Here is a 25,548-nt window from a genome sequence, read left to right as displayed (position 1 = left end):
TGATTCAAAACTTAGAGCAGAAGAGAAAGGGTATGATTATCAATCACCCTTCAAACATCAAAAGTCAGCAGGTCTTATAGAAACATACAATTCTTATAAATGTATTCCTAAATAATTTAACACAGATTTTAGATAACATGTATTTTTCTATCACAAATAGGAAAATATTTTTCTTTTGAGAATGACATGATCCTGTAATCTCAGACATGGACTCAGGAATGACTATATGTAGACATATTTAATGTGTGGGCACAGGAAAAAGTATCCCAATAATTTAATCATACATTCATAGTGCTCCCTTTTCACTTTAACCCATAACAAAATCGGTGCTCCATTGTAGTATCTTTCACTAGCCAGAATCTTCTGGTTTAACTAGTTCTTTCCTCAATCTCTTTAAAAAATATTAGAATATGCTAAATTTTGAAGGAATTTCTATAGGGAGATAAAGTAATAAAGACAGAGCATGGAGATTTCTGCACAAATAACATGATACTGGAGTGGATTTTTACAATAGATTTTTAGCTCATTTCTTAATTGTTTAATTTAAATATCAGGGAGGCTTTTCACAGAAACTGCACATTTACCAATTCAGGATTAGATTAAGTCACTGGTTCTTAGATACAGGAATACAGTATTGTTAATTTAAAGAGAATTCATATCCTTTAAATACCAGACAGGTAGATGGCAAAGATGGTATACAACATGATAATTTGAAAATATAGTAGAAGGAACTTGCAGTTTTGGCTATGATGGTAATGGTATCAGATCAATTTCCCAATGTAAACAACTATGAAACTGGACAAAATATTAGACGCAAGCATTGAACAACAGACAGGATAGAGCTGATCACTGGAGAAGAGAAACACATGAAGGCCACTTTAGTCTTGCTTTCTGCCTGGAGGCACTTTCCAGATCACAGCACAGAGAAGGGGAGTCAAAAAGGAACAGAGGTCTCACTGGGTGGATGAAACAGAGGTCAGAGTTTGGGGCTGCTGGGATTTGAGGTGGGGGGTAGTGGAGAATAAGGAGTTGTGTAGAGAAGAAACTCCAGAAATCTGCATAGAAGTCTTTCAAGTATTTGGCTGAATATTAAGATGTACCAACACAGGGTGGCTCCGGGAAACCTACCAAAATACAACTATTAAGGGGCCATGAGATGAAAAGTGTACCTATAGGCCACACAGAGCTGGGAGACATTGGAGGTCCAACCAGACATAGTAAGAGACCACAGTGAAAACACAGTGAATACAGTTGAGGTCCCAGAAATGCTATGCCTTAGCTGTTGGGCTGCTCTATATTGGGCAATGTTAAGATGTTCATATTTCTGCATGGGCAGGGCTTTCTGAGCAAAGAAAATTGGCACCTGGGTTAAAAGTGATTGCATAGGTAGAGACCTCTGGAATGACATAGAACTTTATCTCCCAGAACTAAGCAGTTACATTCTAAAGAGTATTTGACCAAGAAGCCTTCCCCATCTCTCTCTGTGTGTCTCTGTCTCTCTCTCCTTCTCCAGAGGGGAGGAGGTGAAGCTGTGCAAGCATCTCCTATATAAGCTCCAAAACTAATAATTTTGGGTTCCTCTGATGTGCTAGAAACTCCCCACCCTAGACATGTACGTGACATCTGCCCCATCACATAACCCTTTGAGGAAAAATGGAGCATGGGAAACCAGTGCAAAGATATTCTGCAGGTATTAATCAGTCTGCCTTTGATGTAGAAACCTTGTGTTTACTGTCAGGAAAAAATAAATATAGATATAAAGCTTATTTCTCTACTTAGAATAAGATTACTTTAGACCCGCCCTAAAAAAGCCTGAAAATAAGCCTCAACAGCATCAACTTGATTCTCCAGTAGTTTAACTACCTTACAGAACAAAACTCAACAATCTTTAAATTAAGACAACAAAACACAGAGTCTCAACAACATAATATCCACAATGCCAAGAATGCAATAAAACATTGCCAGATACATGAGAAAGCAAGAAAACTTAATACATACATCAAAGAGGAAAAACAGGTCACTATAAATGTCCCAGATATGACAGATGTTGGAATGTTGGAATTAGTAGACAAGGACTTTAAAACGGCATATATTTATATTTATATATAAGAGGGCTATCTTATCTTTGCATCAGATAATTTAGAAGCTACCTGAAGCACAGTCTCAGTTCTTCTCCAAGAACAACGTTGAATCTACTCAAATATTCAAAAAGTAACCCAATGAAATCTTAAATCACTGAGGAAAGCTTTCTGTCTGGAAGATCTTGTGACAGTTGTTTCTAATAACCCAACTGTACCATAAAATAATTTTAATTTAGCTTCCTTGTTTTATTTACTTCTTAGCATTTTATATCCCAGGGGACAGCCATGCTGAATTAGCTGCAAACTGAATCCTCAGACAACTAAATAAGATAACATGCTGAAAAGGGCTATTAAAAATTATCTATAAATATTGAAAAACATCAGCTTTAAACTTTGGTCTTATTTATTCATTAATTAAAAGAATAATAATTACATGCCTACTATGTGCCAAATATGACAGATACTATGATTAAGTTATAACTGGATATACATCAAAACAGATATTATATATAGTACTCTAAGAGGTATGGTAGAGATAATAGAAAAAGAAAATAATTCTCCTTGTTTAGTGTTTGAACTGATTTATAAAGGATAAACAAAAGTTCCTCCAGTAGATCAAATTTGAAAGTTTTGTAGTTAGCAGTACATAGTTGGGGTTTTGGCGTGATTGATTTTAACCTTGTTTTTTTCCTGAAATTAACTAACCAGTTTATTCAGTCCTTTCAGTATCTGTTCACTTACCTTTGTTTTATTTTTTATTTTTATTTTTTTAAACAACAGAAATTTATTATCTCACAGTTCTAGAGGCTAGAAGTCTGAAATCAAGGTGTTGGCAGGGTTGCTTCTTTCTGAGGGCTGTGAGAGAAGGATCTGTTCTAGGCCTTTCTCTTTGACTTGTAGATAGCCATTTTTATGTTCACATGGCACTCTTCCTGTATACCTGTCTCCAAATTTCCCCTTTTTATAAGGATATCAGTCTTATTAGATGAGGGTCCACGTTAATGTCTTCCTATTAACTTGATTACCTCTGTAAAGACCATATCTTCAAATAAGGTCACATTCTGAGGTATTGGGGGTTAAGAGATCAACACAGGAATTTGGGTTGGGGTGGGGGAGTTGGGAGGTGGAATGGACGTAAATTAACCCATAACAGATATGTAAACATTTTTTTTTAGAATTTCGATTTTCATGAGAACCGAATCACTTTGCCATATACCTGAAACTAACATTGTAAATCAACTATACTGCAATGAAAACAAAACATAACATGACAAGACAAAGACAAGAAGGGAATATTACAGTCACTTACCTTTGTTTTAAATGTTTATGTTCACTGTATTTGAGACTTTTATTGCAAAATACTTCAAACCCCTTTTGGAAGTATTTTCTACAAGTACAAGGAAGAGCACTAGTGGAAGTTACCTATATACGTTAAGTTTATTTCTAAATGCATTTTGGATTTAATCTACTTATACCTTGAATTTGTAGAACAAAACAAAAAGGAAATCATAAAACACACATTGGTCTCAATTTACCATAATTGTGTTTCTGAACACCTAGAAACAATCTCCCAATATAACATATAATCATGAGTAATTTTAAGATTCAAAATTCCCCCTTAGGGCTTCCCTGGTGGCACAGTTGTTGAGAGTCCGCCTGCCGATGCAGGGGACATGAGTTCATGCCCCGGTCCAGGAAGATCCCACATGCCACGGAGCGGCTAGGCCCGTGAGCCATGGCCGCTGAACCTGTGCGTCCGGAGCCTGTGCTCCGCAACAGGAGAGGCCACAACCGTGAGAGGCCCGCATAACGCAAAAAAAGAAAAAAAAAAAAATTTCCCCTTAGTAATATGTACCAAAAACGTCTGCAACTTCTAGAACCTTCACATTAGTAAAACCCAAAAGGGACTCTGACACATCAGCGCCTTAAAATGTTAATTTACTGCCATGAATAGCTATCAGCCTCTCAACTATGTATGTGTGAACCCAGTATGAGCCTATGTGTGCAAACAGCCTGCTCACAGGGTCTTAGTTTAATTTTAGTTCAAGAATCCTTCCTTTTAGAAAAACTCACACATACACACACAAATAAATTACCCTTACATAAATGAAACTTTATGATTATAATAAGAATATCCAAAAAACTTCCTGTGAAGTTCCTTCATAGTGATATAAATAAAATCTATAACAGCACTTGTATGAATTATTGTACCTACAGAATTAATATTTTACATGACTACAGATACTGATAGAAAGAAAGATAATAAAATAGGCTTGTAATAACAATAAAAAGTAACTGCTACCCAATAGGTTTTTCCTGCCTTTCTCTCCTTCAAAGATAACACCAAAGGAATAAAACAAATATGATAGAGGATCCCCAGTTTCCCCATAGCCTCGTACCTATTCCCCCCTTTCTTTCCTTTTTATTATCTACCACCCATGCCCTATAACTTTGACTCTTCAATAAACCACAAGGCTTGCAAAAACAGTCCTCAAAAAATACTATTCTAATGATTATTGAGTCCTCAAGCAAGAGGCATGAAAACTAGAATAATCCACAACCTCTAATGGAGGTTAACGTTGAAAATTGCTTCGTAGGGTAAACCACAAGATTACGTACTCAACTTGCCAAATGTCCTATAAAAGCTCTGACCCTGCTGCAGTCAGTCACCCGGTTTTCAGGTGCTCCCTGACAACACCTCTGACTGAAGCCTTTAACCTTTTGTCATGTCACTTCAGTAATTTTCTCTTGACAGTAAATTCTATATTCAACTGAGTAAACTAGAAGATATAAAGCAAATGTATTCTACACACTTTAAAATCCAGCTTAACGCAAAACACTTTTAGATTTTATAACTGTACAAAATACTATAAACATGTACAAGGCATAGAAAGTTGTTGATTTCTAATGCTCATTCATCTACAGAATTTAATAGGATAATCTTACAATTTCAAATCTTACAATTTTACTGTGTGAATAGCTGTAATGCTAGTGCCCTTAAATCAGAAAAAAACCTCCAATGTCTTCAATAATAAATACTGCCACTTGGCAAGAGTACACAGTATCACTGTGTTCATATTCCATCTGCATAGTTAGTAGTCTAACAGGAGATCAGCAAACATCTAAAACTCACAGAAATAAAAAGTCATTTTGATTACAAAAATAAAACAAGGGCAGAGGAAATTAACTAATTAAATTAGTGTAGAAAAATTCAAAGCATTTGTATTAGAACGCAATGCATTACAGACTGCACAGTCATCTAACAAACTGAATGTCCTAAAAACAATGAAGAAAATGAAGTTGGTCCATTTTAAACATTTTTATATTTTAGAATAATTTCTACTTTTGATCTCTAAAAGGAAAAGTTGCCTGTAATAACGGCATCAGGTATATAATAGAATTATATAAAAATTATTTTAGTAAAATTTCTATTTTTAAATAAATTAAATTTAGATCAAATAATTACGTCAACTATGAGAATGATAAAACAAATTTATCGTACCTCAAAGTCTACTGTTCTGACGTAGCAGAAAAAAATCTGTCATTAGTTGTGGAGACATATCTTCTCACCTATTTTCCTTCTGAAAGAATTAAAGAGCTGCAGCTAGGCTTGACCGTCAGCCACTAAAGGACTATGCCTTAGCACAGTCTGGGGGTTTTGCTCATGGTAAAGGAGTAAAACAGCAATGGATTAAAAAAAAAAAACAACTATTTTTAGAATCTGCTCTTGTAGGTTCTCTTTACATGAAGGTCATCATATTTAGAAAAATGCAATTAAATGTTTGTCTGAAGGTGAATCACATGTCAGCCATTAGGCAAACACCTCAGGAGAAGCTAAGTAATTAAATGGATACTGATAACGAAATTTCCGCAATAAGTATGTAATCATTTCTCAAATTTAAAGCTCTTAGTAGGCTGTCAGAAAAGATCTGTCAATAGGTGATTTCCTGTGTTTTATTCAGTTAGCAAGAAGATTCCTATACTGTTGGTTACCTGTTAATTTTAGTCACAAAGGAAAAAAAATGAAGGTATTCTAACAGTTTGCTGGATACTAGAACTAAGGAAAATTAATTTCCTTCAAGCCAAAATGACATAGCAACACTGTCCTACATCTCAACTATAGGACTACTTTATGTAACAACCTGAGTTCATAACAAATATCAATACATTCTGAAGGTCAGTGAAATAATTCACTCCTCCAAATATCAACTAGTACTAAAAGACATAACTGCAAGGCAGTTAGACTTTCTCTGACTCGCCTAACATAGGTTCTTTTCTGAATATATAATTCATACAGAATGACTTACCAAGCTGAAGTACAGTTTGAGAAAAATGCAAAGAAAATGACTTCCTGATAAAGGTAAAACCATGAGCCATTTTCAGTAAAATTTTGAAAATTTTGCCCTGTAATAAAGGAAAAGTCACACCCCAAAGCTTGTAGTTCACTGACCTTTAGTTATACTATAATTACTAAAAGAGGTCACTAGACAACATGTAAAAGCATTCCTTCCTCAAAAAAGAAAATGGAAACCTAGTTTAAAATTCTCCATGACATCATAAAGAGAAAGCAGAGTCCAAATACCATTGTCTTACTAGGGGAAGAAGGATATATGAGAGGTCTACACTGGCAGGAAGGAGTACTGTTTAAAATTTCCAGTGCATAGTGGTAAGAAGCAGCAATGATGTTTAGTAAACATCCAGCATGTCATATTGATACAAAAATAAAGAAACAGAAATAAATATACATTTTCCTTGTGATGAGAATCCTTAGGATTTACTCTCTTGACAACTTTCATATATAACATACAGCAATGTTAGATTGTTGTACATTACATCCCTAGTACATATTTATCTCATAACTGGAAGTTTGTACCTTTGACTGCCTTCCTCCAATTCCTCCTCCTTCCACCCCCTGCCTCTGCTAAGCACCAATCTGATCTCTCTTCCGTTGGGTTTGTTTGTCTATTTGTTTTTGAAGTATAAATGACCATATAAATGCTCTACTGCTGCAGATACTGCAGCTCCATATTGCCTGTACCCTGGGACAAACCATATCAACGACCCTACCCTTAATACACCACAGTCTAACAGGAAGGTTTAGTTTCTATAGATTTGTCTCATATCTAGAAGTTCTTGGCAAGATCCTTACTGGCAAATCAGTATATTGATCTGGAAGCCAGAAACAACTACCAAAATAATTTTGACTGCTTAAGCCTTTAAACCTCACACGCCCAGACATTAAGCAGTCCAAAAGCCTTAGTAATGACAAGAAAGAGGGCCCTCCAAAACAAGACCACACAGAAAAATCTTTATATTTGAGGGACTAAATTCCTGTTACAAATTTTCAACTAAGAGCACATACGTGCTAGATGCTAGAGAGACTGTAGTGAGCAAAGCAGACATTCCTCTGCCTTCAGTCAAGTTTACAATCTGGCAGGGAGAATAATTTAAAATGAAGGTACAATTAATTATGAACACTGCAATAGTAGTAGAAATACAGGAAGCTATGAAAGCATGTAGCAAGACCCCACAGTATTTTTTAAACTTTTTAAACCCAATCTATAGTGAGAAATATATCTACAATGTAACCCAGTTCCCAAATATCTACAGTAAAATAATACACACACACACACACACACACACATGCATGGATACACCCACGTATATTAAAACTGTAACTTTTTCATGAGACAGTGTTCACCCTTACAATGCTTAACAAACTGATATTCTCTATTCTGTTTTTATTTTTCTGGTCTTGAACTAAAATTGACTAATCGACTTTAGGATCCTTGTATGGGTTCTGACTCAAAGTCTGAAAAACACAGACCAACGGTATTTTTAAGTCAGCTGCACGACTTGCTAAAGATACAAATTCCTGAGCCCCATCTAAAACTACTGAATTAGAATCCATGGAAGACGGGTTCCCGAGCATGGCATTTTAGCACGCTCTCCAGATGATCCTTAGGCATATTAAAGTTTGAGAACCCTTGGTGTCATTTAACCTGAGATCTAAAGCATCCACAGGTGTTATTCAGACAGACAGAGGATAGAAAAAATGTTATTGTCAGAAGCCACAGTAGATGCAAAGACTGAGTGGGCAAGGGGGAGCATGATGTTTAAGGAAGTTCGGTAGAACAGGGCAAGTTCATAGGGCACTATGGGAAGACAGTGAGGATGAAGAGGTAGTCATGGTTCATTCTGCCAGCTCCCTCTTCTAGTTAGTTCCATGCCACCTCAAGGATCATACATGAGTATTCATCCTTAAAAAGGAAGGAAATTTTTACACATGCTATAACATGGATGAACTTTGAGGACATCGTGCTAAGTGGCAATGAGCCAGTCACAAAAAGACAAACACTGCATGATTCCACTTATGTGAGGTACCTAGAGTAGTCAAATTCATAGAGACAGAAAGTAGAATGGTGGTTGCCAGGGGCTTGGGGAGGGAGGGATGGAGAATTATTGTTTAATGGGTATTACATTTCAGTTTTGCAAGATGAAAAGAGTTCTGCGCAACAGAAGATTGGCTGCACAAGGATGTAAATGTATTTAACACCACTGCACTGTATACTTTAAAATGGTTAAGATGGTACTTTTATGAGTATTTTACCACAATTCAAAAAAAGAATATATGAGACTAAGAGTCCTGATCTGATACTTGACCTTGGCTAGTATTTGACTCCTTTCCCAATGATACTAACATCCCCTCAGTTCTGGAAGCAACAGTAACCATTCCCTTTTAGGCAAGGAAGGCACTAGAATTATAAATGCATCTTCCTTTGTTTAAAAAAAAAAAAAGCTCATAAAAACTTTCTGCATTGGAGAATGAAAGAAAAGAGAGACAGGAAAGAAGAATCAATTACAACTTAACCTAGTAATGAAGAGCAGAACTCTGCATTGCCTCTGTGGAAAAGAGATGAAACACCCTGGGTTTTGGCTACAGATCATAAACTACCTCCTGAGGGTAGTACATATTTACCCCTGAAAAATATTTTTGTCTAAAAGCTTTTCCTTGTGAAAGGAAATTTTACATAAAATAGTAATCTTTAAGTTAACAAATATTCTTATTTTGGGGTGCCATAACTCAGTGGTTCCCAAATCTAGCATCAAACTGCACATCAGAATTCTCTGAGAAGCCTTGAAAACATACAGCTCTCTGGCCCCACTCCAAATCTACTGGAGGTTACCCAGCAGTGAACCAAGGACTATGTGTTTTTAAAGCTTCCAAGGATATTTTTATGTGTAGCCTATTTCGGGAAATCACCAAAGTAAGGACAGTTATGAGAATGGCTGCCTGAGCACATGCTCTTACCTTTCTACACCCTCTCAAAATCTCTTTGAAATGACTGAACATAAAAGTATGAAAATATCCTTAGCAATACTAGAAAACCAGGAAGAGTTCCATCAGGAGACCAGAACACTAAGGAATTTCTGGAAGATATAAAGCAGATGGAATCAGTAAAACCTGAAATGAACAGGATCATTGTTAAGTAAATGTTGCCCGCAGAACCTCAGAATATTCCCTAGGATCAGAGGCAGAAAACGTTGCCAGCAGATATGGGTCAGTTGTCCAGTAATTATCGGAGGGTTTGGTAACAATTTGCCAGCCTCTCACCCTCAAAGCAGCTGACTCCTGAATTGTCCCCAGGTTGAAAATGGTGAGGGAAGAAGGGCAGTGGTTTGGGTAAGTGCATCTGGGCCAAGACATAAAAGGAGCACCCATTCCCAGAAGGCAAGTTTCTTGTGGACATTATAAAGCAAAGTCCAACTGGGTGGATATCCTTCCTCCTCCCTCCTATATCCTCTGCAGACAGAGACCTTATAACTTGCATTCACAGTGATATTTCTAACCTATGTTGAGGAAACAATTCATCCGGATTCTCATTTATAAATAAGAACTGCCATCCAAATAAGCGTAGAACAAATGAACAAAAGAAAGACAGCATTTTTGTTTTGTTTAGTTTAAAGAACAAATACAGGCAACAGGGGAAAAAATAAATTTTAGAAATTAAAAAAGAACTTTATCTCATTCATAAAACAAGAATAAGCCATTAGAGAAAAAAATGCAGACTACTTGGAAATTAAGATCATGAGAGCCAAGAAAAACAAAACAAATCAAGCAGACAACAGCACCTCAGAAGAGCTGAATAATGAAATGAACACATCTGAAGAATGAAGTAGATATAACCAATCCTCTTGATTAGCCACAGAATATTTCTCTCAGGGTAATTATTATAAAATGTACTTTGGCAGGTCCCTCCAGCATTCCATGAGCTGGAGGAAGACCTGAGGCTAGTATAGGGGTAGGGGAGCAGAAGGGCAAGCATCTCACTGCAGGTGCCCAGAGGTTGGACCTAGTGAGTCCACTCTGAGCCTTCTGCATCTAAGTTGCCCAGGTTGTGCCCTTACCTGGAATGTCCAAATACCCTTCACTTTACTAAAGGTAAAGTGAGCTTTAGAGCTCAGCCCAGGGACCATCTCCTTCTAGGAAGGCTTCCTTTACTTCCCTTCCCCACAGTGATTTACATTTTCTAGTATCTCTGCGTATTACCACAACTAAGTTTAACTCACTCTATTATAATTACCTATTCATGTCTCTGTCTTCCTCACGCTCTGAGGGATATTTTGACCAGAGGCACTGGTTCTATTCAGATACATAGACGTGGACATGTGTCATTCATTCTCTAAATATATCTTGCATGCCTACTAGCAGAACTAAATGCACTGTTCTAATATCTGCAGGAAAACATGCAAAAATGGTTCTGTCCACCAAGGCCATGGTCAACCTACCATTAAATAGGTACCTATTTATCCCAAGTTGAAGCTCTCTGAATGCAGTAGGGTGCCATCACATTTTGGAACTTTCTGAATTTCCACCAGGTAATAGTTTATGCAAATGGACTTCTAAGAATCCAACAACTTGGTCAAAACCAAAAAGCCCTACTATGTAATCCGGAGAAAGTCCTAAAAGGTACTTTTACCTTTATATACCGCTATTTCTGCTCTTCTTGTATGTTATTCCTGGGTCACTGAACTGTAAAATTAGGCAACTGTATCAAGCCAGGACTATAGCAGGACACTCGGGACATGAGGATACCATAATTATCACTACAGATCATCTACTTTCCCAGCTATCTGAGATATTTATGCCTTAAGTAAAGCTCATGGAAATGTTTTCAAGGCTTGCACTCTCCTCCCAGATCAAATATATTCTCTATACCATCTCCTGGGCCATAGGCATCAACAGGAACAGAGCAGAAAATGTACTTGACCTCAGAAGCAGATCACCTGGAAGCACTAGGGGAGGGTAGAGGGCTAAGCCTATGTAGAAACACAAAGAAAGCAATCAGTAAGAAAATGAAAGCCCTGGAACAGCCTTCAACCTAAACTGAAGAGAATATTAAAAGTTTTTCAGAAAACTTTAGAAGCGTAATAAGAGAATAATTATGGGTATTTCCTTTGAAACAACGCCTATATGCAAAATTCACCATCCAGACTTAATCTCTACCTTTTAGAGATATAGTACAGGGATGTGGGGTTAACATAGGAAACAGAGCAAACAGAAAATGTGCAAAAGCTCAACTGGTTTTTCATAATCAGAAACATAGACCTAGAGCTCAGGAAAAGATGTGCTCTCAACACTTTTATACTTAGTTCTGACCCTCCTATAAAAGTAGGTTCAGAGAACAGTCTTGAAGTGAAACTAAAGAACTGAGGGGCAAAGGGGAAGGAGAAGGAGAGAATTAGGAAAGGGTAGCTACTCCTTCTGCATTGAAAAGTCTGACTGCCCGTCTCAGCTCCAATTCTGAAATCTTCCATATTGACACTGAATGATGTGTCATCACAATAGAAAGGATGATATGCTTCAAATCTTTAGAAAACAAAATTTATACATTTATATATTCTAATATACAGTCTTCTAGCTGCATTAGTTCTCTAAGTAGGGATACCAAGTTAGAAGTTATGGCCTAATATGCAAGTGGCTTAGTGACAAACATAGCCTGCTATGTCAAAATTGCTTAGTAGCTACACAGATTGTAGATGATAATTTATGAAAGAAATTCTAATTCAACTGACTAGTGCAGTTAAGCGTCAAACAAAGGACAGCAAAATATATGTTGAAGTTTCCACGTACATGTTTTACAAAGGAACAACTCTAAAGTATAATTATAAAAAACACATATCATACGAATTTCATCATTTTAGCATCAGAGTCACTAATATACACAAGAGCTTTGTTTTTCCACAAAGAACTTTGTCACAGACAGCCCTATCATTTTCCAACTTAAAATCTTACATGCCAATAAATTACTCCAAGGTATTTACAATCTTAATTTAAAGCACTAGAACCCACACAATCAAGTTATTAATAAATGACAAGTTGGGAGTTTCCACTTACGTAGATATATTGTTGAAGCTGAGAAACAGACGTTGGAGGCAGGGCAAATTATCCACATCTCTCTAGAAGGAAACAGAAAGTAAAAATTTACCAGCTGAAAGAAGAAAAATATTAAAAAATGTCTTCTTGCTCAGCTGTTGAGATATATAGTCATTTCTATTTACTGCAACCTTGCTAGACCACTGATTTCTACTGGAGATGGAGCTCCATTCTTCTACACTGCAGATTAAATGGGAGGGTTTCAGTACATCCGCAGAACAAGCTGCACCACTCACAAGGTAAAAAGCACTGAAGAGAACAGAGGGAGATGCTGCTGCTGCTAGCCTCTTCGAGCATGCTTTTGGGAAAGGAGCCAAAATGCTACTTCAGCATTTCAACTGTAGCACAAATACAGTATGACCAAACATTTGTTAAACCTCACTCCTAAAAAGAAGCTACTCAAATGCTTTAAATTTTAAGTTTATGCAACCAGCTTTCCAAACAGTACTGAGAATTTCAAAGCTACTTACCTCTCTATTCTCAAACCCACAGAAATATACCACTCAGTTACAAGTGAACCAGTACACTGACAATTCCCCTGTAACACTAAAAGTAGATCATAATAAGTGACAACGGAGGGCATCGTTAAGGACAAATTCCAATCTAAGCAAGAATCAGAGACTCTTACAATTGGAAATCTATGCTGTTCTGTTTAGGTGCAGCACCCCTGAGCAAAACACTGCTGTTTAAACATAGTTACCTTTAGCAAATATTGAAATATTTGGGCCCAAATGATTTTTTACTAATTTTAGTAAGCGAAAAGACACAAACCTTCTGAAAAGTATGACATATTCTGGAATACCAGAATCTTGAGAGGAAGCTTAGTAATTACCTATATTATTCACATAAGAAAAAGTAAACAGTTGAGGTTGTCACAGGGGCAGCGTGGAAGAGGGGTGGAAAGGTGACCCAAGACACATACTGTCATATATACAGAAGCCAAGGAAGGACAAGATTCCAGTCATCCTGACTTCCAATGCTCTGCTCTTTAAAATACTACACATAGTGCTACTTTCATATTAAATGTTTTTCATTTTTAAGGGCAATATTGTTTAAAATAATTCCTAGTTATATGAGATTGAATGATGCTAATAAAAGTATGTACATTTTAAATATTATTATGACCAATATTTAAACCCAATCAAAACTTGTTTTACTGTTTGTGCATAAGTCATCATCTTTTTTCCTCCCTCCTTTTCTTCCTCCCTTTTAAAACTACCATTATTTCCAAGACCCAATAAAAATTCAGGCAATTCATTAAAATTACAGACAAGATCAGCTTTTCCATAAACAGTTCATTTATTTATTTTTAAAAGCTTGTTATACCAAGAAACCATAAAAGTGATAGAATTGTGGCAGAGCCACGTCTCACTGATTTTTGAGAGGACGTAGGAGAAATGAATCTGGCTTAAGACATTCTCCCACATAGCTTCCCTTGTGTACCATTCTTCAACCTTCTCTCAACCCCTTAGACCCTAATCCATGTAAAAGAAATACAACTACCAGTGATCAAAACACTGGCTATGTATACCGTTCACTTGGCATTACCATTCTCAGGCCCACCCCTGAAAAGCCTGTTCCACAGATGTGAGTTAGTGATTTTGAGAGTTTTTCAGCCATGGTCAAAGAATAAGTCTTCAGAAAACAGTAAGACAATCAAATTTGCCTCACTGGGTGATAGGCTCTATATATTGGCAAACTTCTTGAATCATCTCCACCAGCTACCTCTCTCTGATATTCCCAGAATAAGAGTAGAGTGGGCGAGGGGAGGAGAGCTGGATTACCTCTTTTTGTTCCAGGGCCCTAATTTCCAAAGGAAAGGGTAGCTTGCTTCCTATCTGGTCTCTAGAAGTTTAGAGTCACAGCCAGATTGAAAGCCTTCTCTGTTTGAGGAATCCCTCTTCTCCTAAATTCTTTCTGGAACCTACGTGAGATATTTCTGGGCATAAACATTGTTTGCTGACATCTAACTGGTTGAAACTGAGAAGCAGTAGTCGGAATCTCCTTTGAATCAAGGCACCTTAAAAAAAAATACACTTGTCTCTTTGAGCCCCAGCCTACCACCTTCAAAGACTACAGACACACAGATGCCTTTCAAGACATAATATTTTTGCTATTAAAATATAAACTCAAATTACATCAGGTATAAATTGTGAGAAAAGGGGTTTTAAGTTTATTTGATTATAGTGTTTTGTACTTATCTTCATTTAAGAAACAAAATTTTACCATAAGTTTTTATCAAATTTTCAAAATTATTAACTCTCATTACCTGATACAGCTATAAAAAATATTCACAAGTTGAAAAACTAAAAATCAGAATTCAACTACACATACCCCAAAACCAGTTTAGTAGATAGCCTCTCCAGAACTTTAAAAAGCAAAATAATTACCCACAGTAATTTTTGTTGTTCCAAATTTCATTCCTATAAGAAAACTGTAACTGTAATTTTTCTAGCAATTCTAAGATATACTTTGTAAGGAATTTCTAGCATTACAATAGACAAAAAGAAAACATCCTATTGATCGTATCAATTATCTATGCATAAGTTATTTACAGAAAAAAAAAAAGATTGCTGAAAGCTACTAGAAGATGGTTGCTCTAATATGAGAGTAAACCAAAGATGTAGAAACATAAGATCCAGAAATTTGATTCACTACTGGAGGGAGGCAAGAGAAATCCAAGGAAGTCATCTCCATAGAAGGCCTAAGGGCAAACAGCCTACATTAGAGACAGAGGACGGAGGGCTCCAGAAGGGGTATCTTTGAAGAGAGAAAATGAAACATAGATTACCTGAGATCTTTGCCAATACAGAGAAGAATTTTAGAGTTCTCTTGGGAAGTTTGGACATTAATTAATGGTACTTCAATAGAACCTTCAATTAATGGGAGAAGTGAGACAGTTATTAATGCCAGAGAAAACAAAAATGTAACATAATAGTCCAATATTCACTTTGAAAAGCTCATCTTGCTGTGCCAGACAATCCTAATCTATTATATCATAGATTCATCAATCTGAAGCCACTGCACTGAAAGACCCACCTTAAACCAGACCCCCAAGAAATCTCAAAAATAAATATCTTGCCTTAGCCCTTAAAGACATGACTAAGACTATGGCAGGGAAATGTGCTCTTCTTGCCAATAAGTAATAATCTCAGTTTTTCTTTATCAGCAGGTTATTCTGGTGCCACTTTGGGGAAGCCAGCACTCAATAATCTGCTTATCAAAAAAATATATAATTATTTTGGAATAATTGGGAAAGGAGGAATAAGGGGTTAAAGATAATTTAAGAAAGCTAAATCCTCATAACTGAGAAAAAGTCAGCACATTTATTTCACTGTCAAGTGTCAAACACTACCAGAAATTCTTTTCTGGAGGTAACTATTTCACAGGCAGTGAAACTATTACAAAGAGGCAATAACATACCTAAGATAAGAAAAAGAAGATGAAATAAAGTATTTACATATAGGGGAATATTTATAGCTCCTCTGTTAACCTTCTCTTAGTGTCAAATTTATTATATTTAACGAAACACGATTCCAGAATCACATTCAAAATATGTTTTAAAGTAAGACTCAAAACCATTTTATATATTTAAAAAATATAATCCTTTAAAAATACCTTAAAAATTACTTACTACAAGATTATGAGAGGATTATAATTCTTTATTTTTCAAAAGAATAATGACCTGCTGTTTTAGAAACATGCTTGTCCTACTCAACTCAGAGAGTTTTACATATTCCTAAACTTCACAAAAGAACTAAATGATTCAGCAATCTGACTATGTGTAGAACATCTATTACTGGAGCTATTTTTAGAGCAGCCTCCTGCAGAGGAATAAGGAAGAAGAAGGGTGAAGAGATAGAGGCTTTGGCACGCATCAAGGAGCACAAAGATGACTATAATAAAATCACGGCTACTCTCATTTTGTTATCTATTCTGTTATACAAAAAAGTCAGAGTTAAAATATGTATGGGTAATTATTTTAATTTTGAGAAGTAAAAACAGATTTATTAACAAAGCACTGAATAAGTTTGAAAAAAAACAAAGAAAAAAGTATTCTTTTCTATAAAAAGCTTTATAAAATTAATTCCAAAATAACTACTTGCTATAGCCATCACTTTGTAACACAGACACATATTATATGAGGAATAATGTGTAAACCGTCATATCAACAACTCATCACACTTTTATTTGCCATGGAAAAAGTCCGTTATCTGCCTCTATTATCCAAAGGCATTAATATGTGTACCTACTTTTTATATTTATTTACTACTCATTACATGACAATAGATATCAGTCAATCTAGGTGCAAGCTACTCTTTCAGGCTGATTTTCTTCTATACACTGTTGTAATTCCCCCCAAATAAAAAGGAACTAAAAACCAGATTAATAAACACGCACTGATGCTCTGACTAAGAGATTTCTAGTCTTTATAATCTAAGAGAGCTAGATATAACAGCTATGAGGAAAAATAGAAAACGTCTCAATTTCACAATCATAGGCCTTTCCACATCTGAATTTTTAGTTCAAATTTACATCACATGCATGATCTAACAAGACTCCTCATAAAAAGGGTCCCCAGCATTCTTGCCCCCACCACTCCTGGCGAAACTCACTGGAAAGACACAAACTCAATTCAGATTTTACAGCATTTGGACGATCCCAAATGATCAAGTTATGGGAAAAAATTACTGTGAGCAAGAGTAAGCATAAATTTTAGGCAACAAATGTAGAATTACCAAAAACTTAAGAAAATATAATAACTTGATAAAGACTATGGAATACCTATGTTTAAAATTATTAGAGAAATAAAATGAATCAAAACATGAGGAAAAAAAGATGCTATAAATAAAGGTATCTGGGCGTTTTTTTTTTTTTTTTTAATCCATGCAGAACTTCTAGAAACAAAAAATTATGGTCATTATTAAAAACTCATGGATGGACTGAAAATCAGATTAGACAAAACTGAGGAGAAAGTTAGTGAACTGAAAGATAGCATTAAAGAAGTAAAAATCATGCAGAAATGTAGCAGAGAAAAATAAGAATGACGGAAATTTTAAGAAACAAAACTAGAACAGGAAGGTCCATACCATGTCTAGCAGGTGTGTAAGAAGTAGAAAAAGAGAAAGTGGGAGAAGGCAATATTTGAAAATATAAAGGCTCAGAATGTTTCCATAATTAGTGAAAGAAATGAATCTGCAGATTCATAAAACACAAATATTAGGTATGGTAATAAAATTATCGTATTTAATCAAATCTAAGATACCATCTCACAATTATTTTATGTAACACCCGGTGAAAATAAACTTATGATTAACCAATAATAAAATATCACTTTGAATTTTTATTTCATTATTACTGAAAGAGCTCTTTTAGATTTACTTAACCATACTTTTAACCAAATATCATTCTTATTCACACATAAAATCTAAGCAAATTAAATTCATTAAATTAATGATCTCCCCAAATATCTCCATGTATTATAAAGCTAGAGTTATTAAACAGTATAGTCTTGGCATAATGTTAGACAAATAGATGTAACAGAATAGAAGGTTCAGAAAAAGACTCATTTGATTATAACTCAATTTTGAAAAAGAAACCAATTTAATTCAATGGGGAAAGCAAGGTCTTTTGAATAAAAGGCAATGGAGCAAACAGACATCCCTATTTGGGAAAAATGAATCATGACCTCTACATCTCACACCATACACAAAATTTAATTAAAGGTGGATGACAGACATAAAATGAAGGTAAAACTATAAGCCTTCTGGAAAAAAACAGAGGAGAACATATTTATGATATTGGGATAAGCAAAGACTTTCTAGACAAGACAAAAAAGGCACTAATGATAAAAGAAAACAAATTGATAAATTGTATGTCACTAAAATTTAAAGCTTTTACATATCAAAAACATTGTTAAGAAAGCAAAAAGGAAGCCATGCAGAAAATACATTCAATACATATATAAAACAAAGGACTGAATCTAGAATAAAGATCCACCACACTCAAGGATAAAAAGATAACCCATTTTCTTTAAATGGGCAAAAGACTTGAACTGATACTTCACAAAGGGATATGCCAGGATGGCCAATAAGTAATTGGAGAGACGCTCAGTATCATTAGTCACTAAGTAACTGCAAATTAAAACTACAATGAAAATCATAGTATCACTAAACTTATAAAGACTGTCAATGTCAAATGTTGGCAAGGATGTGGAGCAATTAGAATTCTCACTTATTGCTGGTGGGAGTGTAAAATGGTATAATCACTTTATAAAACTGTTTAGCAGTTTCTAATAAATTTAGACACCCAGCTACCTCATGGCTCAGTAATGATACACCTACATATTTATGTAACAGAAATAAGAGTATATGTCCACCAAAGTAAATATATAAATAAAAGACCACAAGAATATTCATAGCAGCTTTATTTGTTAGAGCCAAAAATTGGAAATACCGGGGCTTCCCTGGTGGCGCAGTTGTTGGGAGTCCGCCTGCCGATGCAGGGTACACAGGTTCGTGCCCCGGTCCCAGAAGATCCCACATGCCTTGGAGCGGCTGGGCCCGTGAGCCATGGCCGCTGAGCCTGCGCATCCGGAGCCTGTGCTCCGCAACGGGAAAAGCCACAACAATGAGAGGACTGCGTACCGCAAAAAAAAAAAAAAAAAAAAAAAAAAACCAAACTGAATGCAATGTATGATCTTGGATTTTCTTTTGCTATAAAGGACACTACTGAGATAATTGGGAAAATCTGAATGGGAACTATAGATCTGATATTAGTATCAGATCAATGTTAATTTCTTGATTTTGATAATATGGTTATGTAAAAGAATTCCTTGTTTTTAGGAAATACACACTAAAGTATATGAAAATAAAGAAGCATTATGTCTACAACTTTTAAATGGTTCAGAATAAATACATATATATATATTTTATACATATATATTTATAAGTATAAAATATATACATAGAGAGAGAGATTGGTAGCTATAAAGAGAAGGGAAGAAAGAGAATGATCAAGAGAGAGGATAAAGCAAATGTACTAAAATGTTATCATTTAAGGACTCTGAGTGAAGGGTACTGGGAATTCTTTATACTATTGCTGCAGCAGTTTCTGAAATTATGTCAAAATTTTAAATTTTAAAAAGGTTAAGGGATCAAAATCATATACCAGGAAAAAAACCACCAAAAGAAAGCTGATATTAACATTAGACTAAATAAATGTTAAGGCAAGAAGTATTGTTAGCTTCATGATATATACTACATACTTAGAACGGTTCTTGGCATGTAGCCCACGCTGATAAAATACTTACAAAATGAAGGAGTTAGTAATAAAGGCAGTTAATACATAATTATAAAAGAAACAATCTACCAGGAAGATACATCAATTTAAATCTTGTAAGCACCTAGAAACATAGCTTTCAATACTGACCACGTACTAGGCAAATATACTAAGTATTGACTATAAATAGTAACTGCACACTAGGCAATAAAGCAAACCTTAACACAAACCAATTACATATAATCAACATTCACTGGCCACAATGCAATTAAATTAGAAAAGAATGACAAAAAAAGAGTAATAAATCCATACATATCAAAAAGTTTAAATACACTTTTAAATATGCACTTGGATCAAAGAAATAATGGAACTTAGAAAATATTTAGAACTAAATAATAATAAAAATACTAAATTTCAAAACTTCTTTGAAGAAGCTGAAGTGGCAGTTAGAGGGAAATTTATAGCCTTATATGCTTACATCAAAAAATAAAAAAGACTGAAAACCAATGTATCAAATACCTAACACAAAACTTTAGAGAGAAAAATTTTTAAATAGAGGAACTAAGAAAGATAAGAACAAAAGTCAAAAAAATAATATTTTTAAAAGCTGTAAGAGGGGTTCAAGAAAGCTAAAAGCTGGTTCTTTGAAACTACTAGTAAGATAAACTTCAGACAATACTGATCAAGAAAAAAGAAAGTATAAATAAGCATTATTAGAAGTCACAAGAGGAACAAGACTATAGATAGAGCAGTCAAAAAATAAAATAAGAATTTAGATGAAAGGAAACTACAACGTATCAAAACTGATGTCCACTATTACACTGAGTCAACGGTTTAAAACCATGCAGACTATTTTACAAGAAAAATTCTACCAAAATACTCAAGGAACAGATCATCTTTATCTCATATAAGCTGAGATTTATACCAGACAGGAAATCAAAATAGGGAATCACAGAATATTAAAACAGGAAGCACTCTTCAACTTATTTTATGAGGTCAGTATGACCTTGATAGCAGAAAAGAACAATAAAAAGAAATTACAGGCCAATATCATTTATTAACATAGTTGTGAATATTGTGAATCAAATATTAGCAAACAAAAAAGGAATGTGTATGCTATATAGCCCATAACATACATAACAACCCAAAATGCTAGAATGACTTATCATTACAAAAATCTTGTAATATAATTTTCAAAATTAAGATTAAAGAAGAATCCATATGATCAGTCTAAGGATTGTAGAAAAATTATTGAATAAAATCCAACAACCATTCATAATATAAACTCTAAGCAAACTAAAAATAGAGGACAATTTCTTCAGACTGATAAATGGCAGTTAGCAAACATAGACAGTGACGCATTTCCTTTAAAATCAGGAATAAGGCAAGGATGACCACTTTTGTTTCTTTATTCAACTTTGTACTAAAGGTTAAATCAAACTTCAGTCTAGCTCAATCAAATAAGTAGAAACAAAATATATAATGATTAAAGAAAAACTACCATTGTTCAAAAAAAATTATAATTGTCTAACCAGAAAATCTAAGGTAATCTACAGACACATTATTAGAATTGTTAAGTGTCTGAGCAAGGTTTCTGGATTTAAGGTCAATGAACCAACTGTGGTTCCATATACTAATAACAGTAAGAAATCTATTTCTGACCAAAAAAATTTACAATGACAACAAAAAAGTATAAGATATATGGAAGATATCTAACAAAAAACAAATAAGTGTTCTATGGAGAAAAGCATAAAAATCATCAGATGAGACATATGAATTGAGAAATGTGCTCTAGTCATACTATGCCATTCATATTAATATACCATGTTCACATTATGATATTGAGCCTGCAATGTCATAAAAACGTCAGCTGTCTTCAATTTAAAAGATAGTCCAATCAAACAGACCAGTAGGGTTATTCGTGAAACTTAACATGCTATTTTCAGAGTGTATACAGAAAAAGAAAAGACCAAGATAATTTTTTTTTAAAGGAAGGAAGGCTGGGAAAGGAAGGAAAGGGAAAGGAAGATTGGGGACCTCATTCTACTAGCTCTTAGAACATAAGAGAAAGTTATAGTTATTACGACAGTGTTATATTGGAACATGGATAGAGACCAAATAAACAGACCAGAGAGGCCAGGCACAGACCCATGCATGTGTGGATATTTAATTTGCTAAATTAAGATACTGCCAAGGGGAGCGGGAAGAACAAAAATAATTCACTTTTCAATAAAACGTGCTGGGACAATTGGTAATCCATGAGAAAATTTAAAAAAAAGAAATTGGATTTCAACTGCACATCACAAGCAAAAGTGAATTCCAAATAGATGAAACACCTCTATGTGAAGAATAACTTTAAAACTCTTGTTAGACAACACAGAAAAATACCTTTATGTCCTCAGCCCATAAGAAAGGATTTTTCAAACAAAAAGAAGAAACAATAAAGGAAACTATTGATGATTTTTACTTCTGTTTCTCAAAAGACAGCAGAAACAAAAGAAATACTACAGATCAATATGAAAAAGAAGAAAAAAGTTATTACAGTGGGCAAAGGATAAGGCTATTTGCAGAAGAGGCAATCTCAATATCAAAAATGAAAAAAAGATGAAAGGCATTCAATCTCATTGGAAATTAAAATTAAAATCTCAATATAATATATACAATTTTATAGTTACAAGACTGGCAGAAATGAAAAGGTCTGACAACATCAAGTGTCACTAAGGTTGTGAGGTTAAAGGAACCCTCGGGTAATGCTGATGGGAATGTAATTTGGTACAACCACTTTGAGAAAAACGTGGTGCTAGCTGATAAAATGAAATGATGTGCATAATCCTGGCACCCAGCAATGCTTCTCCAAAGTATCCACCACTGAGCATTATTTTTCACATGCAGGTTGCAACTAATTTTTCATTCGTCAAGAAATCAATTCAGTAGATTGAGACTAACTTTTTGTGAGACCAACATTTTTTAATGAGATAGAATAGACTAGGATATACCAGAATGGATTGCAGTAAGGGTAGGTATAGTCATGAAATGCTTGTTTCCATTATTTATAATGTACTCATATAAATATGTATTTAATTACTGGGTTTCAATGTAAATTTTATTTACTACCATAGATTATGGGTAAAAAATGTCTGAAAGACACTGTCCTGGAGAAATTGTTATAATTATGCACAAAAAAGATGTACAAAAATGTTATTTCTTCTTAACAACAAAAAATTAGAAATAATATTAATGTCCATAAAGAGAAGAATAAATATTTAGTTACAATCACACAGTGGGATACTATATACCAATGGAAATTAGTGAACTGGAGCTACAGGTATCAACATAGATAAATCTCAAAGCATAATAAAAGTAACTTACAGAAGATATGTACAGTTTGATGATATCATTTACAGAACACTTAAAAGCATGCAAAATAATGATTTCATTGTTTAGGGGTATATATATGGGATTGTTTAGGGATATATACAGGAAAAGGAAAAAGACATGCATAGGAATAAACACCAAATTCATAACTGTGGTTACCTCTGCAAAGGAGGGAGGGAATGTGTTGGAGGAGGGTTACATAGTAGGCCTCAAATATATTTAAAAGGTTTTTATTTATTAAGTTCATTGGTGGACATACAAATGTTTGTAATATTATTTCCTATTCTTTGGGAATGTCTGAAATGTTTCATAGTTTTTTAAAAGGGAAAGATACCATATAAACTTAAAAGACATTTGGCTAGAAATTTATAAAGTTTCCAAGAAAAAGATCAGTGAATTTAATACAATAAACAATGACTTTTCTATATAGAAAATACCAGTGAAGAAGGTTTCTGATAAGATGGTAAAGTAGATAATGCCTTTGTTTCATCTCCTTCCCAAGATTCAATGGGTGAAACAAACATAAAATACACAAAATGAGTGAAAGCATGGACATGATTTAAACAAGAGAGCTATTAATAGATCAATATTTTTGATGAATTTCAGGAAGGTGGAAAGCAGATAGGATCTTATTGGAGATAACCCTGAACAGAGAAAACTGCGGCTCAGAACTGGCAGGAGAGATGCTGCACTGCAAATGCAGCGATTCCTTCCAAAAGAATGCCATCTTCCACGCTCAGAGTCAGTACATACAAAGAACAGGCATGGACTATGGGTAACTGTGGCTAATCAAGTAGATGTGTTATTAAAGATGTCTACTCAACAGCCATTCCTGGAACACCAGCAAACCCACCCCACCCCCAGCCCACTCCCACCCCTGCCATGCACACACGCATTGGGTAAAGAGCAGCTGGCTGAAGAAAACCTCAGCTAAAGCCTCAGGATCTGTTCTCTAACAAACAGTATCAAGGAAGGATGGACAGCATGGGTATTTTATCTATGGAGATGGTTAATAACTGCTACAGTAGAACCAGAGGGGGAAAAGGAATGGCAATTTCAGCTGGCACAAAACTTACTGAAGTCCTTCTTACCCACACCCACACACATACACAAAGTAGTTTTTCTTATTTTGGCATTACACAGTGAGGCTGCCTATTCCCTTCCACTCACGCTAAAGGGAGGTCTGCCAATGTGTGGGATTCAACAGCTTACACAAATCTAGTGATCATTCTAGGGAGAGATTTTATGGTTAAAAAGACCTATTCAGCTGCACAGGAGAGCCAGCCACTCCTTAACATAGTCCTTCATTTAAGGATTACCAGCTATTGAGGAAAATCAAAACCATAAGAGAAAAAAAAGCAAAAAGAATTAGTATGATAACTGACCCTGGAAAAAAGAAGAGACAGTTAAAAAAAAAAAAAAGAATCCTCAGATTTAAAAGTCTCTTGGCTCTTTTAGGAAAAGGATGCTTCCAAAAAGAAATAGAGGGCTTCCCTAGAGGTGCAGTAGTTGAGAGTCCGCCTGCCGATGCAGGAGACATGGTTTCGTGCCCCGGTCCAGGAGGATCCCACATGCCGCAGAGCGGCTGGGCCCGTGAGCCATGGCTGCTGAGCCTGCGCGTCCGGAACCTGTGCTCCGCAACGGGAGAGACCACAACAGTGAGACGCCCGCGTACCACAAAAAAAAAAAAGAAATAGAGCTGGAAAAGTTTCTGATCTTTTCTTACACATATATTAACAATATCCAATCAATTAATATGCATGATACTTATTATCATAATTATACCATATGTATACTTAATAAATCTTTTTCACTTTTAGAAATTAAGACAATTTCCTTTTCCATGTTTACTGCTGCCTAATCTATAAACAGTAATGATCAGACATAATACTCAATAGAAAATTCAGTAAGCAAATTCCTGGATGTGTATAATACATTTTCCAAATGAAAGACAAAACATAGACAGGAATATGCTAAGGCCAATAGATTTCTGTACTCCACTCTACCAAAGCTTTTTGGATTGTTACCATACCCAATGTCCCTAGGACAGATTAAGTCCGGTCTGAACAGTTCTAGAGACAGCAATGTAACAGATTAATATGGGTGTCTTTTAAAATAAACAAGCCATTTCCAATATTTAAATCCAATCTGGGGAAAGAGCTGGCAGAATTTAGAGGTGCTGGGATAAATCCATGTCTTAGAGAAGGTTCTGAAATGATCCCAACCTCCTAGAAGATATGAGCATTACTTGGCTGAGACTTTCTGGGAAAATTTCAAAATGAAACCAATCTGTAAAATGAGGCCTAGAGATAAGGCATCTTCTGTCTCCCAGCTTTTTCCAGTGTACCACTTACAGTACATTTAACTATTTAC

At 35.1% G+C, this 25,548-nt stretch overlaps 1 protein-coding gene across 7 annotated transcripts in view; it reads right to left on the bottom strand.

The window, feature by feature from the left end:
- Window positions 1-25,548, bottom strand: part of LRRC49 (leucine rich repeat containing 49) — a gene marked incomplete at its 5' end in the record, with an annotated part of 155,745 nt that overhangs the window by 79,757 nt on the left and 50,440 nt on the right. For all 7 annotated transcript variants that reach the window (XM_082648708.1, XM_082648707.1, XM_082648703.1 and 4 more), the window contains one exon: window positions 12,481-12,542. In XM_082648708.1, the coding sequence (XP_082504834.1) occupies window positions 12,481-12,542 (62 nt within the window). The remainder of the gene's footprint in view (window positions 1-12,480; window positions 12,543-25,548) is intronic.

The sequence above is a fragment of the Grampus griseus genome (assembly GCF_964374135.1).
Source record: "Grampus griseus genome assembly, chromosome: 2".
Taxonomy (NCBI): Eukaryota; Metazoa; Chordata; class Mammalia; order Artiodactyla; family Delphinidae; genus Grampus; species Grampus griseus.
The sequence above is the reverse complement of the archived record's forward strand: the minus strand, read 5'-3'. Positions and strand labels throughout refer to the sequence as shown.